Here is a 16,378-nt window from a genome sequence, read left to right as displayed (position 1 = left end):
GCCACCTGGGAGAGCTTTTCCATCATAAAACCACTTTGTCCACACCAAATCTCAGTCCTCCTACCTGGCCGCTCTGTGGCAGCTCTGAGGTTAGCCTGTCTCTGTGTTTCCAGATGAGAGCCTTCTGCTACGCCAGTTCAAGGTGATGAAGAGCCTATGACTTACTCCACTGATCAGTAAACAGTAGCCATTATGATTCTGTGAGGTTCGGCCTCTGGGGTTTAGTTGGGTTCTACGACCGATGACTCCAGGGCAGGTATTCTGTTTGAGTGACCTTTGGAAAGTGAGGCGGCATCTGGGGTGAAGGGCAGTATCAGGTCTGATCGACTAGAGCTGAAGTGGGTCAGCCAAGTGATAGGTGACAGGCAGCGGAGGAAGAGATGGCCTGGGGCACTGGGTGAGCATTTGGGCTTTGCCTTGGACATATCAACGAATCGTTTTTTTCTGGGGTTTAACAGTAATGGCGGATGGCTAGCTACTGAAGGTAAGAGTGTCATAATGGCCAGCCCGGGTGGGGATGGGGTGTGTTGGAGAGTGGCACAAGCAGGTATTTCATGGGAGATTGTGAGTTGGCATAAGGGCAGAGTCAGAGTCCAGTTTCCAGGATGAGGTCATTCCAAACCCAGCTGGAAGCCCCCAGGAGAAGCAGGTATATATTATGTGGGGCAGGTATAAAGTGAGAAGGGGAGGTGTTGTTTTGTGACTGCCTCCTCCTCTTCTTTTTCCTCCTCCTCCTCCTCCCCCTCCTCCTCTTCCTCCTCTTCTTCCTCCTCTTCCTCCTCCTCTTCCTCCTCTTCTTCCTTCTCTTCCTCCTCCTCCTCTTCTTCCTTCTCTTCCTCCTCCTCCTTCTTGTTTCCTGAGGCAAGTTTTCTTTTCTATGTAGTTCTGGTTGTTCTGGAGCCTGCTTTGTAGACAAGGCTGGCCTCCCTCTGGAGTGGTCTGGACTTCTCTACTGCCTTTGTACCATTTAAGCTCAGCCTCAGGAGAGGAGGAGGAGCTGGTGGGACTACAGCCCCTGGGAACCCACTTGCCAAAAAAGAAAAGTAATAAGGTCACCCACAAAATGTGACTGTCAGCCTCACGAAGCCTGGTAGGAGGAACAGGGCATGGAGGTCAGCTGGGAGTGTTAGCCTAGCCTGTGAGCAGGGTGATCCCCAGCACCAGGTAAATTCGAAGTGGTGGTGTGTGACTACCCCTCCTCCATACAGGGGGTGGAGGGAGGAAAGTCAAAAGTTCGAGGTTAACTTCAGCTACATAACAAGTTCGAGGAGGTAAGCCGGAGCTATTTAAGACCTTGTCTAGAAAAGAAGGAGTCTGCCCCCATGACACCTAGAAAGGGCTTTCAGTGCTAGAAGCAGAGCAGGATGGGTTGCTGGAGCCATTTATCTTTCCCTTCCTCTTTCCTTCTTCACAGAAGAGAAACCTATGGTCAGAACAGAGAAGGGATGGGTCTGGGAGTTCTATGATCTAGAAAACCACACCAGGAGGTCCCATCCTTCAAATGGCTCTTTGGGTTGTGCCTGAGTCATCAGAAAGCTTGCTCTGCAAGGAAGCTTGGTCCCCAGCACTGCACAAAACGGGGCATGGTGGGACATGCTTATCAGCCTAGCACTTAGGAGGTGGAGGCAGGAGGATTGGAAAGTTCAAGGTCATCCTTGGCTACAAAGGCAGTTCAAGGCCAAACTGGGATACCTGAAAACCTGGAGAGAGGGGAGGTTTGGGGTGGGGGTAGAGGTGGGAGTGAGCTTTGTTCCTCCAAAAACCTATCCTGTAGCCTCATTGCCCAGAGAGGCATGAAGGCTGGTCCCTTGATAACGGGTGGAGCAGGGACCCCTGTGTCTCTGGAGTGGTGGTACGGACACAGGCCCTCTCCCATCACCTGTGATCTGCCTGGCTTGAGACACACTGTTTCTTTTATTTATGACCTTGGGTCCGCTCCCATACCATAGGGAAATCAAACCAAATGAGCCCGAAAACCTTTTCATCTCTGACGTTCAGACAACTCTTGAACCCCTGACCTTCCTCAGGGACAGCGCTGTCCATCACAGAATGGAGAAGCTGGAACATCCAGCAGATGAAAGGGTCAAGCATCAAGACATCAAACGGGCGCACGCCAAGGCAGAAGGAGCGAGGGTATTAATGTGATTAAAGCTGTACACAGACTTACTTTGATTTTCACCCACCTCCAACAGGCTAAGCATTATGGGTGCCCCTGAGAAAGTGCTTGGGAGTAAAGAGCCTTGGGGCCAGGTCTGGGTGGCGAGGAAGCAGTTTTTCCTGAGTCTGGGACCCTAAGCCTTGTGGGGGAGGGATACCTGGAGGGTATCTGTGCAAGTGGCAAGTGTGTGAATTCTATATTGCTCCCACAGGGGTAGCTCCCTGGGGGTCCATTCCCACTGCTCCTTGTTAGTGCCCCTCTTTGTTTTGGACCAAAGCCTGCTTCCTCTTCCAAAGGAAAGGATCTACAGGTCATTCTTACACAGTCCTCAGCCTCCTTCCCAGCCCTGCTTGCTCTCAGGGAAATAGGCATGCAGACACACCCTGGGACGGGAAACTGGTACATTAAAGGGGCCTCTCCAGGTTAGAAAGGTCTCTCCTCCTCATTGCAGGTTAAGGTTTTCCATTAGCAGCCATTGATCCAGACCTCTTTCTGCAATGTGTAGAGAAAGGGTAAGAAGGGAAAAAAAAACAAAACCCTTTCATTGTAAAGTTAAATATGCATGATCCTTGAGTACACAGCAGGGCCTGTGCGGCTGCCAATCTAGGCTGGCAGGGCCTGGAATCCTGGAATTGTTCTGTGGTGGCAGGGAGTTTAGTGATCATCGGGGTCAACCTCTTTGTGCAACTGAGAGAGGACTGAAGGCCACGGTCACATGGCACTCTGGGATTTGAGCCCCTCTCTGGAATGCTGAAGACAGATGAGGCAAGCCCTTGGAGTTTATACTGGGTCCCAGACCCTACTCAGCCTCTCCTCATGAGGCCCTGAAGCCAGAAACACCCAAATGCTATTCCCAGACCCTTGATTTCCTATCTGTGGGACTCTGATAAAGCCTCCTCAGGCACTTCCTCATCTGTAAGAGGGGGAGGATTTGTATCTACTCCTTAAGTTTGCAAGATTTAGTTAGGCTGGCGAATGTGTCTGAGCTTTCTGAATGTCAAGCTCGAAGAACCAACGAGAGAACTTCAAGGTTTCTTCAAGGCACAAACAAGGTTAAAACATACACACACAACAACTATTCAGAGCTGGTCCTGTTCACACTAGCTGAGATGCCACAGAGGGACCCTGGGGAGCAATGACTCCTTTCTCCTACCTAATTGCTTCCAGGGAGGGCAGACTACGAGAAAGAAGTCCCATTGCAAGGACTCACTGCCCAGGGTCCAGAGCCATCTTTCTGGAATGTCCGGTGCCTTCCTCTCTCTCTTCCCATTCCACCACACCAAGCAGCCCATCAAAAACAGCCAGATTCCTTCTTCTAGCATGAGGGCAACTGGTCCGGAGCCAGGACACCTATCAGACATAGCCCAAAGGCAGCTAGTCTCAAACAAGCCTGTATACAGATACCAAGTTTCTAGGTCCCTTCCACAGCCAGAGGTTTTTAGGGCTATAGATCATTTTCCTATCTGGATGCTGATGCACAGGAAGTAGAGAGAGTACTGGCTGTCCTCAGCTGTGGCCACAGCTTGTAGTAATCAGGTTAACATCGCAGATCTTGTTGGTTAAGCCCACAAACTGTCACACCCTTCACAGAGAAGACTGGGGCCCAGCCAACAGTAAACATCATGCATTAACACCTGACCAGGCATGGTAACACACACTATTGGTCCTAGCACTCAGGAGGCAGAGACAGACAGATTTCTGGGAGTTTGAGACCTGTATAGTGAGTGTCAGTATGGTCAGAGTCGGGGACTTCATAGAGAGACCCTGTCTCAAAACGAACAGTTAACACCTGGTGTGGATCTGCGCGCTCACAACCCCTAGGTATGGAGCAGTCCAGGGCTAGCCACAGGGTGCTTATGTAAGAATGGGCTTCTGACTCTGAATCCCCTGGGCTTTCCGCTGCCTCCCAACATCTGCTAGCAATTACAAGTCCAGCTTTTTTTCCCACAGAGGAAAGAGGGCTGCTGATAACCCCACACTGCCATGCTGTTGTCTGAAGCGCCCGCCAGACAGCCTCCCTCCTAGATCGGGACCAGACATGGGGGTCTTGAAGCATCAAGGCCTGATGCTACACTGTCTGCTGGGGATGATGGAATCCAGAAGGGAGCTCTGCAGGAGGAGGGAGATCGGCCTGAAGATGATGCCAGGGCCATAAGGCACAGCCTTTGGGTTTACTTGCACCTCAGCCTGAACGCTCGCTCTGCTGTGCGAGCCTAGAGCCTCCGTTTCCTCGTCTGTAAACAGGGGTAGCAAAACTGGCCCTGAAGCCTCGCTGTAAGGAATACAAAGTAGACGTGCAACAGGCTCACCCGTGACGGTGACTCTGTGACTGCCTCTCCCTGGAGACAGGGAGAGGACTGATCACTTTAGAAAGATCTGTTGGAGGCTTCTGGGAATCCTTCCTCCTGTACACCACATTCCCATTGCCAACCTGGGGCTGGGCACACTATAGCGGGCAGGGGTGGGTGGGGCACAAGGCAGCAAGAGCCTGGTCCACACGGGCTGTGCTGTGCAAACAGAGGCAGAGAGGCCAGGTGGTATCGTGCTATCGGGAAAGGCACGGCAGGCACCCGAAGACTGGAGGAACCAGGGAGGGCTGCCTGGAAGAGATATGGTTAGCGGGTCCAGGAGAGGGAAGGGATGAGGAAGAGCATTCCAAGGGGGGTGGGGGGGAGGGCAAAAGCCCCAAGGCAGGGTGGTGTAAATTCCTTTCACAAATGCTGGAATCTAACCATCTGGAAGTAAGAAACCAGGCTGGAACCTAAGACCCAGGTCTGTCTGGGGCTGGGGGTGGAGGAAGCTTACAGTTACTTCAGCCCCGCTACTGGGCTGTGGCTACAGTTAGGTGTCTGTCACATGAACATAGAGGAAGAAATCATCCCTGCTTCAGGAAGCAGGTGAGCATCACAGGGGACATTCAGAGTGCCGGGTTCCGGTCCTTCTGCAGGGAGGAGGTGGGGCTTCCCAGACTATAGACACTGGGAAGAAACAGAGGGATCTGAGCAAGAGGGAAGTGTCATCAGACTCAGTTCAGATTTGAGGTTAGAGTGGAGCAGGAGTGCCAAGGGAGAGAACAAATAGAGAAACGGACTGTGAGAGAGGGAGACGGCCCAGCTACAATCTCTCTCCACAGAGGAGCCCCCAGATCTGACAGCCCAGAACTAGACCCCACCCCAGACACATGACCACTAGGCGGGTTTGTAAACTTCCCTCCATCCAGAACTTTGAGACCCAGAATTTTCTCAGTGGCTAAGGGTTTGGAAGGACGTCTTAGGAATCTGGAAAATTTGCAAATCCATTTAAAATCTCCAAAGTCTGCCTGGCGGTTGACTGGCCTGTAGCCAGACTTAGTCTTAGGCACAAGACTTGGTCCAAGGGACAGGGGCCGGAATCCTAAGGTCCTGGTTTCTGCAAAACCTGATAGCTACCTCTGGATTCCCCTCCCTTGCCCCTGCTACCTCTCCCCATCCCCCACAGACTTTGCTGTGCCTTGGAGGTCCTGTTCAATTGACTCCCAGAAAGCTCTGGGGTCGTCTGAAGAGGTTGGGTAGGCAGCAGGATTGAGGGGTAGTAGCAACCCATGGAGGATGGAGGGACGACCCTGATATCAAAGGGGGTCTCTGCCTTCTCCCGTCTGAATTTGCTATAGTTTTTTTCCTTTCCTTTCCTTTTCTTTTTTTTCTTTCTTCTTCTTCTTCTTTTTTTTTCCTGCACAAATAGGCACAGGCTAGGAACGGGGGACAAAACACGGGATGAGGATTCTCGTCTCTGGACTTACCGGGCTACAGATGGCTCCTGATGTGTGCTATCACCCCCTCCAGGAAGTCCTCCTCGCTGTCCTGTTATTTTGCTGGACTCAAAACGGACAGCACAGCGGTAGAAGAGTTGTCCTGGTTGCGGAAAGCCCTGGGAGAATCAGGGGAATGGAGAGGGTGCTCAGGGGAGAGGAGCAGACCGGCCCCTCCTCACTCCAAAAGCATCCTCTGGGAGGAGCGGAGCAGCCTGAGGGGCCGCCCTAGGTCTAGCTGGCAGGCAGGAGACTGACGACTGGTCTGGGCCCGCTCTGGCTCTGGACTCTGTTCTCTTTCTCTCTCAAAGTTACTCCCAGAGCAATCCTATGTCCCAGATAGGGTAGCCGGGACTGTGGCCACAGACAGCCCCAGAGCTCACACCACTGTGGGCTTTACGTGCCCCCACCACCACCACACACTTTGGGGGAAAGGCTGCAGGGCCGATTCTGATTGGCCAAGCTTGGGGAAGGCGGGGGATTGGTGGGGGGGAGCGGTGGAGCAGGGAGGGTGGACGCGTGTGTCTGTTTTCAATTTCAGGGTTTTTTTTTTCCTCTCTCTTTCTTTTCCCCCAAGTTTCTTGTTTTTCTTCCTCCTTTCCCTCTGCTCCCTCCCTTCACCGGCTCGTTCAGGATGTTTAGAAATTCCGCTGCCCACGCCAGTCACTGAGTCACTTTTATTAGAGTGGCCTGCCCCACTTGCCTGATGCCTAGCAAATGGAGCCTCCTTTCACCAAGACACCGAGGTGTGGGAGTGCGTGTGCGTGTGCGTGTGCGTGTGCGTGTGCGTGTGTGTGCGCGCGTGCGTGCGTGTGTGTGTGCATGCATGTGCGTGCGTGTGTGTGTGTGCATGCATGTGCGTGTGTGTGTGTGTGTGTGTGAGTGCATGCATGTGCGTGCGTGTGTGTGTGCGTGCGTGCGTGTGTGTGTTTTCTCCGTGCCTCAGTTTCTTCATCTGTAAACGAAGCGCTGATACTTGGTGTAGTGAACCCAACATTCACTCACTGAGCAAGCCCGCTGAACATCTGTCCTGTGTGAAGAACTATACTGGGTGCTGGAACTCTGTGTGTAGTAAGAGACCCCCCCTGAGTTGGAGAGACATTCCCAGGGAAGCAGGCCCCCAGGAAGGGAGTGGCTGAGGGTCACTAGAGAAAGACCCAAAGCTGACAAGGGCTTGGTCGCTGGCACTTAAACACTGGTACTGCAGAGTCCTGACTCTTCACATGGGCCTAGGAATTTCTCCTTTGCTACCTTAAACTTTGGGTCTGATCCCTGTTCCTCTCTGCACACAGATGAGTGCAGATCAAAGGAGTGAGTATCTGTCTAAACACACTCACTGCAAGCAAAACCCACTAAGAAGATGAGGATGGCGGTGGATGCCTGTGACCCCAGATAGGCACACCAGAAGATGGCTCTTGGCTATACAGGGAGACCCCGTGTGAAAACAGTATTCTTAGACTCCAGAAGCAGCAAGACTTACAAGCAGATCATCCCAGGAACCTAAGGATGGTGGGAACTGAGTTCCCCTCTCAAGTCGTGGCACCTTCCCAGGGGGACCTCACACAACCAGGCTGCGATCACTATGAGCCAGACCACAGGATGATAGGAGACAGCCTGGCTTACGGACTCTTTCTTCTTGTCCCCTGCTCTAGATTTGTCCCTTCCAGTTCTTGTTAATACCACAGACAGGACACAGGACAACACTTCCCATCTCTTCCCAGCGTGACTGCACTGAAATATAAACACTCTCTTCTTCATTGTCATAATTCTGACTGGACTGTCCAGGCAGCAGAGCCTAGTGTCAGGTCTCTGGGGTGGGCCTCCTGAAACTCTCCCAAGAAGGATGACACCCAGTCTTATTTCACTTTGTTTTCTAGAAGAAACAAAGGCCCAGAGCTAAGTGGCAGAGAGAGAGAGAGAGAGAGAGAGAGAGAGAGAGAGAGAGAGAGAGGCACGGTGATTGCCCGAGGTCACCCAGCACATTGCCTCACTGACTCAGGCATACCCCCTTTAGCATCCTAAAGCCTCCCGAGGAAGCAGGATGGGATTTTGCCCTGTTTTATAGCAGAGAAACTGAGGTACAAGTTCAGTGAGCTTCCTGAGCTCACACAGCAACAGCAAAGGTTGTGTGGAACCACACTAGCAGAGGTAGGTGCCCACCTTCCTCTTACCCTACCCATCTTAGCTGCCGATCTAGGTACCACCCTGTGTCCCTGTCCACTCCTGCCCATCTCCACAGAGCCCCCAGCTGGTTCTTGTTCACTTTTGCCTCCCTAGATCCTTTCAAAAGGACTGTTAGACTCTAGTGAAACCATCCACTACCACTTCTGGGGAAGCTGGGTTTCAGGGTTTGGAGAAAGGATATCCCAGATCAGGAACAGCTAGGCTCAGCCCTCTTTAATCCTATCATCTGTGTTTCTGTGCCCCAGCCCTTCCTCTTCTCCAGTCCCACCAAGGTCTCAGATCTGAGATTCTTTTATTTATTTTGCCTTTGTTTCTTGGTCTCATCTCCTTAGCAGTTACTTAGCAAAGTACTGGGCAGGACTGTATGGAAGAGGATACCCAGACAGGCTCAGGCCATGTCAGGTAATGAATCTCTAGGTGGAGTACCTGACCCAGGGGTCATAGAGGACATGGATGATGCCAAAGGTCACTCGGTCAAGCCTACACAGGATTTCTTGTACAAAGGCAACTCCCTGGGTTTGAACCACAAACCACAAAACAGAAAGAGGTTGTGGGGTGGGAACCGTGTCCCCAGAATTTCACTTGGCAGTGCTTCCCTGAACCCTCAGATCAATTGCAGTGACCAGTATAGCTTGTCAGAAGCGAGGGGAAGTGTCCACTCCATAGTCCCGAAAGAAGTGAGAACACCCAGCCCTGGAATACGTCACTGTATCCAGGTCCTATTTGAACCTCAGTTTCTCAGCTGGGGGTCTGCTGCACAAAGACCTTGGGCACGACCGAGGGAAAGGAGACTGGCAGGGATTGGGACAGCGGGCAGCTGGGGGTCAAAGACATAGCATAGAGGGGAGGAGTGGTGGTGGCCGATCCCCAGGAGATGCTGGGGGCTGCCGTTTCCGGCCAGCCCAGCCATCCGCTGGCCCATCTGGAACCACTTAGCTCTACCACCATTAACCCTTGGTGGGCACAGGAGCTGTTTCTCCTCCCCCTGATGGGATGCAGGCGATACAGAGCTACACCGAGTGCCACCGGCACCCTTGAAGCCCTGGATCCTGAGAATCAACTGTTACCACTGAGGGTAGATTTGGGACCCAGAGACTAAAGTTGGGTTGAGATTCTAGCCTCTCTATTGGAAACTGGAAGACCTTGAATGAGTCCCCGAGCTGCCCCAGCCTCAGTTTCTTGATCTAGAAAACAGGTAAGTCAGGGCTGGGCCTTCCCTCACGAAGCTTCTTCACCAGTCTGCCGGGAACAGGTAGCATCATCATGCTGGGGTGGCGAACATGTCCCCAGCCCCACTGCAGACAGAACAAACCCAGTACACTCACTCCATGACCAGGTCCTCGGAGCCAGTTTGGCTATGGTCAAACACTGAGGGGAAAACTGCTGAGGACAGATGATGGGTAGAGCTCAGAGGGGGCTCTAGGCTTATCCCCCACACAGATTGGAGTTCTACTTCACAGGAAAGGGCCTGGGCACTGAGCCTGAGAATCTGAGCCAAACTCAGTGGCTTCTTAGCCGTGTGACTCTCAGAATGCCCAGAGCCTTGGGATTTTAAAATAATGGCTTGTATGCCCACCTCACATGCTGTGAGAGGCAAGACTCATACAGGTTTAGTGCAAGCCTAGAGGCAAAACGAGAGGAATATTACAAAGGATAACCGGTCCTCAGGCACTCCCTGGGGCTGCTGTCACAGAAGTCCATGATCAGGGCTGGAGGGAGGCCCCTCCACCCACTCAGTTTATAGCCAGCATAAGGCATTGTGACGGAGTGGTTCACGCCCCGGCTATATGATCCTGCAGTGTGGGCACAGATGCCATGGCAGCAAAGGCTTGGCCCAAGTTTTATACCGTGTTCTATCCTAGAGTGGTCCAGACTGCATAACCCCCAATACCTCCCTCACTGTCAGAGCAGGAAGCAGGGCTCTGTGGGGTGTGGGCTGAGGGGCCGGAAGGGGAGCCCCCATGGGAGAAGTCCCTGTGGACCAGCTCAGCACAAGCAGCTACCACAGCTGGCTCTCCCACGCTCCTGGAGCTGCCCTGAAGTCTCCCGGGGTAGGCACAGGGTGTGAGGAAGAGCACACACGTCCCAGACCTTAACGCAGTCATCTCAGGTGTCCGGAAGGACGTCCTCTAGAGTAGTCTACTGGACAAGCTCAGGAAATAGAAGGCTTGAAGGGCGGTGCCTGAGCTGCAGGGAACTTTACTCTAGCCTGGCCTCCTTCCTTACTTCATACCATGAGTACACAGGTAGATCCTCTACCTGTAGCTGGAAAGTCAGAGTCTTAGGGTAGAAATCACAGCATGGTGACACTTGGAGCAAGTAAGGGAGGGCATCAAGGACATGAGTCACCTTCAACAGAGATCCTTACTGGGTCAGGCCGTAGTTATCGAATCATGCCAGGAAAGCAGGAGATTTGAAGTTCAAGACATGCCCATTCATACTAACCCCTAACCACCCCTTTCTATGCTACCTCAGTGTCCCCAGACCACAGGGCACTATGGTCCATCCTACTGCCATGTACAGAAATCTCAAAGAAATGGGGCAGTAAGAGCCTTAAAGATGATATTGTTTCTCTCTCGTGGGAACACAGGTTCTCAAGGTCCAGACCGGGTACAGAACCTGCTTGAAGGCACACAACACGGTCTTCCATGGGGTCTCTCACCCCTACTCTCAGGCTGTCCTGCTTCTCCCATCATGCATCTGCATGAAAAGAGTTAGTTCACTGAACGCCAACCACGTGACCTGCCTCCCCAACCCCCTCCCCGGAGCTCACAAGCAAACATCAAGGAAGCAACAGATAATAACACTAGTTTGTGGTTGGTACAATGAAGAGAGATTGAGAAGTTACTGAGTTGGGCAGATGAGGGTTCTTGCTCAGGTCTGTCGAAGCTCCTTTGGGGACTATGTATCTCTGCTCAGACCTGGGGTTGAAAGGCTACCCATGAAACCAGAATGGGAACAGTGTTGGAAGCAAAGGGACCAGCCTTTGCGAACTCTTTGAGGCTAGCAAGACCTTGAAGTGGTAGATCAGAAGAGAAGGGGGAATGCTGGGATGGGGAGGAGAAGGGGGTGGTCAGCATGAAGGCCTGAGGCTCTTGGGAGCCTGGCTTTTATTCTGAGGCCTGTAAGCCACTGGAGCTTTGCGTGCACAAGACCAGGTAGCTGAGGTATAGCGTAAAGTTTAAGGCTGGGCTGGGTTCCTGGGGCAACTGTGAATCAGAGTTGGAGCCTCTAGGTTCTCTCCGAGCTTTGACCACTGAGTCTCCATGCCTACTTCCCTGTCTGTCTGCACATCGTCGGGCATAGGACCCCTTCTGAGGAGGACATCCTGTGCTTGTTCTGAGCCCTGGTTCTGATGTCTTCTTTGATCTCTGGTGTCTGGAGAAGGAGACTGCCTCTGTTTCCCAGAATAGTGGCTTCTGTCACCAGAGATGAGGCAATAAGGGACTAATTCCTCCTGTCATTCTCTAGAGTGCCAGTAGGTGGCGACCTCATCTCTAGCGGAGCGGGAGAAGTGGACAGGTCTGTCTGGAAGCCAAAGGCTCAACGCTGCCTCTGAAACACGGAAAACCATCCCCACTTCTGAGGTGAACCAGGGACCCTGAGAAGGGTACTAACCTCCCCTAACAGAGCAAGGATGAAACTTGGCTGGCCCTAATCTGACGTCTAGAGAGGGGCTCAGCAGGCTCGGGGTGGGGGCACGGCGGGTCTGACACTAGCTCTGGTGCCCTCTGGCTTCTCTAAGGCAAACCATTTTCAGCAGTAACTGAGCCCCAGACCTTTCTCTTCCAGGGCCATAAACCAAGTTATCAGCAAGATCTTTATGAGGCCTTCATCTGGGCACCCCACCCCAGGAGGCCCTGGAGTGAGAGCAGCCCAGAGGGAGAGCTTCCAGGGGGAAGCGGGGGAAGAAGGAGGGGCCCAATAAACAGCCACGCCTAGAGATAAGGGGCTGCCTGAAGGGAAGAAGCTGCTTCAGGATAGGCAGGGCCGGTCCCAGTGGTACAGCCATCAGTGGCTACCAGTCCCGGCCGGCACATGTGAAACTGGGGTCCAGGGGCTCAGGATCAGGTGGCAGGTCGGAGGTGGGGGTGTAGGGCACTACAATCTCAGATTTAAATAAGGTTATAATTCCTTTGGTTAAGGAACTGAGGGAGCCGTGTCTATGATGCTAACGCCTCTACCCAGGGGGTCCACCTAGGTGTGAGGGTAAAGAGGGGGCGGGGAGAGGTTGTAGAGGCTCTTTTGCTGAAGAAGCCTGAGGCTGAGGGAGGAAGAGGAACCAGTAATTTGTTTAAGCAAAATCCAGCTAACAAGTTGTCAGGTGGGGAGACAGACACATTCAGGGTCACTCTCTGTGCTTACCAGTCAACCATCTCTAGAAGGAAGATCAACTATCAGCTAGGTCACTGACTTGCTGTGTGACCCCAGGAAGGTGACTTTACCTCTCTGAACTCATTTGTTAATCTGGGGGGAAAAATGGGGATAGCAGTCGCCTCTATTTCCCTGGATGGCGGTGAGGATGACTGAAAGTGACACATACTTGATGTGAGGCGTCATTCTTAGCACCTGCTCAGTGCATAGAAGTGCCACTGTCACAAACCAGTATGCTCTCTCAGAGAGAGGCAGTGACTACTCAGAAAGGGTAGTGCAGCCCAGGAGCACCTTTGAGGGTATAGCATTGGGCACCCCTCTGCAGCAGGCTCCCCAGTCTTCTGGGTTTCCTGGCCATGCTTCTCCCTGCTAAGGTCCCTTGTCACCCTGACCCATCTCTAAGCCACTACCAAGTCCCAGCTGTGTCTCAGTCACTCAGGTGGGTGACTTTTCAGGTTGACTTCCTGCTTCCCACTCAGGACTGGGTTATCAGTCCTAGGGGAACACACAGGCCTCTGCTCATACTGACCGCTGGACTACAGTGCCCTTGTCCACTCGCCCCAACTGACGTGTGAGTCACCTCCTCCTGCAAGAATTCTCAGGCTTGGTTCCTGACCCAGAACCAAGATGCGACATCCCCATTCACTGTGAGCATTTAGTTCACACCCGGCCCCCAGCACTGAAGGCACGGAAGGAGAGGCTTCATTCCTTACTGATTATGGTGCCAGCATGGTACAGCCAGGTGGGTTAGCCTGTACATGTCAAAGGGACAGATATGAGCAAAGAAATTACTAGTCCCAAATGGCAAGCCTCTTGACTAGGGCACCAATCTCCTTCTTTCCCCGGAATGAGATCCTCACTGAGGATGGCCAGCAAGCCCTTGCACACCTCCCTTGACAGTAAACTTGCTCTCTACAACCCCTGCTTCATGCTGGATGTCCACTTCGTTCTGGACAGGTAGGTTAGACTCTGTGCCTGCAGTTCTCTCCCAGGTCTCTGCTCTCCCCGCCAGGCCTTCCTTCCCACAGTAAGGAGCAGGCCTGGCTACCCCAGCTGAGAGCAGAATTCTGCCCTCCTGGTCTATCTCTTGGTTGTGCCCTCACTGGAATCCAGAACTCCAGGTGTCTTCTGACCTGAAGATGTGGTGTCATTTCCCCTCCGACCCCCATGCTGTGACACTTATGTGTTCATACAGTGCACAGTCATCTGTGTTGGTGACAAGTAGCTACCTTCCCCTCTCTTATTAGCAGCCTTCATTATAAAGCATGAGCTGGAGTTTGCCCTTTCCTCCTTGAGCCTGCTTCCATCCATTCAGTGGGCAGTTTCCCTTGAGCAGGAAGGGGACCGATAGGCTCACTACTCTGTGTCAACGTGACTGACCGAGGACACCTTCACGGGCAGGTCATCTGTGCAGTCACTCAGGGCTCGGCTGAATCCCACCACCGTGAAATCCTAGGTCCTTTTTGAACAGCCTGACACGTTCATTGTGCTCTGCATCCGCCAGCAAGGTACAGCATGACCTTGACTTCCCTGCCTGGCCCTGTAAAGGGAAGGAAAGTCTAATGGCTAAGACCCGAGTCCACCTTGCTTGAGGGCATCGAAGATTCTGCACATTTCATGGCCCCGGAGCACCAGAGATCCGATCTCAGAGGACTCCTCTGCACAGTTCCCGCCCTGGCCCATAGCCTTCCTTCCCGAATCCCTCCCCACTTCCTCAGTAATGCCCTCTTCCTACTCCCTCTACTCTCTCAGCTACCCTTCCCTGCTCAGGTAGCTGTGGAATGCCTGCCTGCCTGCCTGTCTTCAATGGAGTAGGAAAGAACACATGGATATTTAAAATGCCAGCAGAATCCCTTCCTTTACCAACGAGGATCATCAAGCCAGCTGCAAAATCACTTTCCTTCCTTCCTTTTCTCCTTCCTTCCTTCCTTTCTTTCTTCCTTTCTTTCTTTCCCCCAATCAGTCGGAGTACACTGAATATAAACTGAATTAATATGATACATACTCAGAAATCTGTCCCTGTATTTTAGAGACTCAGGCTGACATGTGTAGGGGTAAAATGACATGAAGCCTGGAATTTGTTTTTAAATTGTTCCAAAAATGCTTTAGCGGGGGGAAAAAAGGCAGTAGATAAAAAAGAGGTGACAGAAACCCGATAATTATGGAAGCTGCAAGGTGGGTTCACCATGCAACTCAGTGTATGCGTATATTGGGAACATCTCAACAATGATAGGGAAAAGGTAAGTAGACCATCGAGAGTTTGTGAAGTTTCCCAAGGTGTCCCCAGAAGACCCCCTGGCCCACATCTTTGAGAATTTCTCTGGGGAGTCAATAAGGGAAACAGTAGCTTGCAGACTGGGTATCTGCATATGCACATTCCCACAGCTTTCATCTGGGACCCGAGGGGTCGTGACCCCTACCCCCCTCCCCCGAAAGACTCCCTCTACCTTACAGACGGAACCCCGTTTGAAGTCAGCCTTGCTCTCCGCCTCACCTCAAGCTGGTGGTCACTGCTGACAGCGCCACATACTCCCTGTGCTGTGTGAGGCTGGCCTACGGTCGTGCCACCACCCCCTCCCTGCCCCTGGAGACAGTTTCTCCACCTGTAAGCCGGGTGGGTGGTGGGGAGATCCCCGCGACCACCGAAGGAAGAGTCGGAACACGAAGCTGTGCCTGGACCATCACCCAGGCCGCGCCCTCTGGGTCCCCAGCCCTCTGGCCCATCCACCTCCCGCTTAGGGCGGCAATTTGTCTCCTTTTGAACCCCCTCGCCCGACGGGCTTCCCCCTTTGATTCGCGGCCCCGAGGCTTCCCCCCGCTTTGAAATGCAAAGCCGCCCGGCTGGGGCCGCGGACGGCCCGCGGCTATAAAAGGCCGGGGTGGGGCGGGCGCGGCGGCGGCCGCGGGTCCAGGTGAGCAGTCGCTGGTCGTCGGGGCGGCCGGCCGGCGCGGCGGCTCCAGGGCCCAGCATGCGCGGGGGACCCTGCGGTCACCATGTACGTGGGCTATGTGCTGGACAAGGACTCCCCCGTGTACCCAGGCCCCGCCAGGCCCTCCAGCCTCGGCTTGGGCCCTCCGACCTACGCGCCCCCGGGCCCGGCGCCCGCGCCCCCGCAGTACCCCGACTTCGCGGGTTACACGCACGTGGAGCCGGCACCCGCGCCCCCTCCGACCTGGGCTGCGCCCTTCCCTGCGCCCAAGGACGACTGGGCAGCTGCCTATGGTCCGGGCCCCGCGGTCCCCGCCGCCAGCCCGGCCCCGCTGGCCTTCGGGCCCCCTCCGGACTTTAGCCCAGTGCCCGCGCCTCCCGGTCCTGGTCCTGGCATCCTGGCGCAGTCCCTCGGGGGTCCGGGAGCACCGTCCTCGCCAGGAGTGCAAAGGCGGACGCCCTACGAATGGATGCGGCGCAACGTGGCAGCTGCAGGCGGCGGTGGCAGCGGTAAGGACCCTTCTCTCCTGTCTGAGTCTCCAAACCTGGCAGGTGCCCGGCGAGGCCCAGGTCTCCCTCTTTGACCTTTGCCCTGGCCCTGATTGACTTCTCAAGTGTGTGGCCCACGACCACTCTTGCCCTGGAGAGTCATATTGTTTCGCCCTTCCTTATCTCTGGGCTTTGAGAGTTTTGAGTAACCCAACTGAATCCTTGTGTAGAGCTGAGGAAACTCTACAAAGAGAAGACATTGGGTCTGTGTAAGTGGTAAGGCCACAATGAGAAGGCCAGACGCCAAGTAGCAGTACTGGCGCTGCCGATCTTCCATAGCTTCTTCCAGTCCTAACCCTGCCACACACACACACCCAAGCACCTAACTGCTGTGGGAATGCGGATCTTCTTCCCCTCAGGACCAACTGGTTTCCTATCCTACAGTGAAGAGATAGGA

General features: G+C 53.6%; 2 protein-coding genes and 1 long non-coding RNA gene across 3 annotated transcripts in view; 2 read left to right on the top strand and 1 right to left on the bottom strand.

Moving 5' to 3' along the window:
- Positions 1-6,336, bottom strand: part of Pdgfrb (platelet derived growth factor receptor beta) — a 38,761-nt gene extending 32,425 nt beyond the window's left edge. Inside the window, 1 exon segment of the mRNA NM_031525.2 lies at positions 5,937-6,336. The gene's annotated coding sequence lies outside the window, so the exon portion shown is untranslated.
- LOC147999824 (uncharacterized) lies at positions 307-7,711 on the top strand. Its single transcript, XR_015643038.1, has 3 exons — positions 307-484; positions 4,109-4,432; positions 7,238-7,711. It is a non-coding gene; the product is annotated as an uncharacterized LOC147999824 (long non-coding RNA).
- A 7,687-nt stretch (positions 7,712-15,398) lies between these two features.
- The window catches only part of Cdx1 (caudal type homeo box 1), an 18,304-nt gene continuing 17,324 nt past the window's right edge, over positions 15,399-16,378 (top strand). Inside the window, 1 exon segment of the mRNA NM_001419633.1 lies at positions 15,399-15,942. Coding sequence (NP_001406562.1) covers positions 15,498-15,942 — 445 coding nt within the window. The 5' untranslated portion in view covers positions 15,399-15,497.

The sequence above is a fragment of the Rattus norvegicus genome, chromosome 18 (assembly GCF_021556685.1).
Source record: "Rattus norvegicus strain SHRSP/BbbUtx chromosome 18, alternate assembly SHRSP_T2T, whole genome shotgun sequence".
Classification (NCBI taxonomy): Eukaryota; Metazoa; Chordata; class Mammalia; order Rodentia; family Muridae; genus Rattus; species Rattus norvegicus.
Note: the sequence above shows the minus strand (reverse complement) of the source record. Positions and strands in the feature narration are given on the sequence as shown.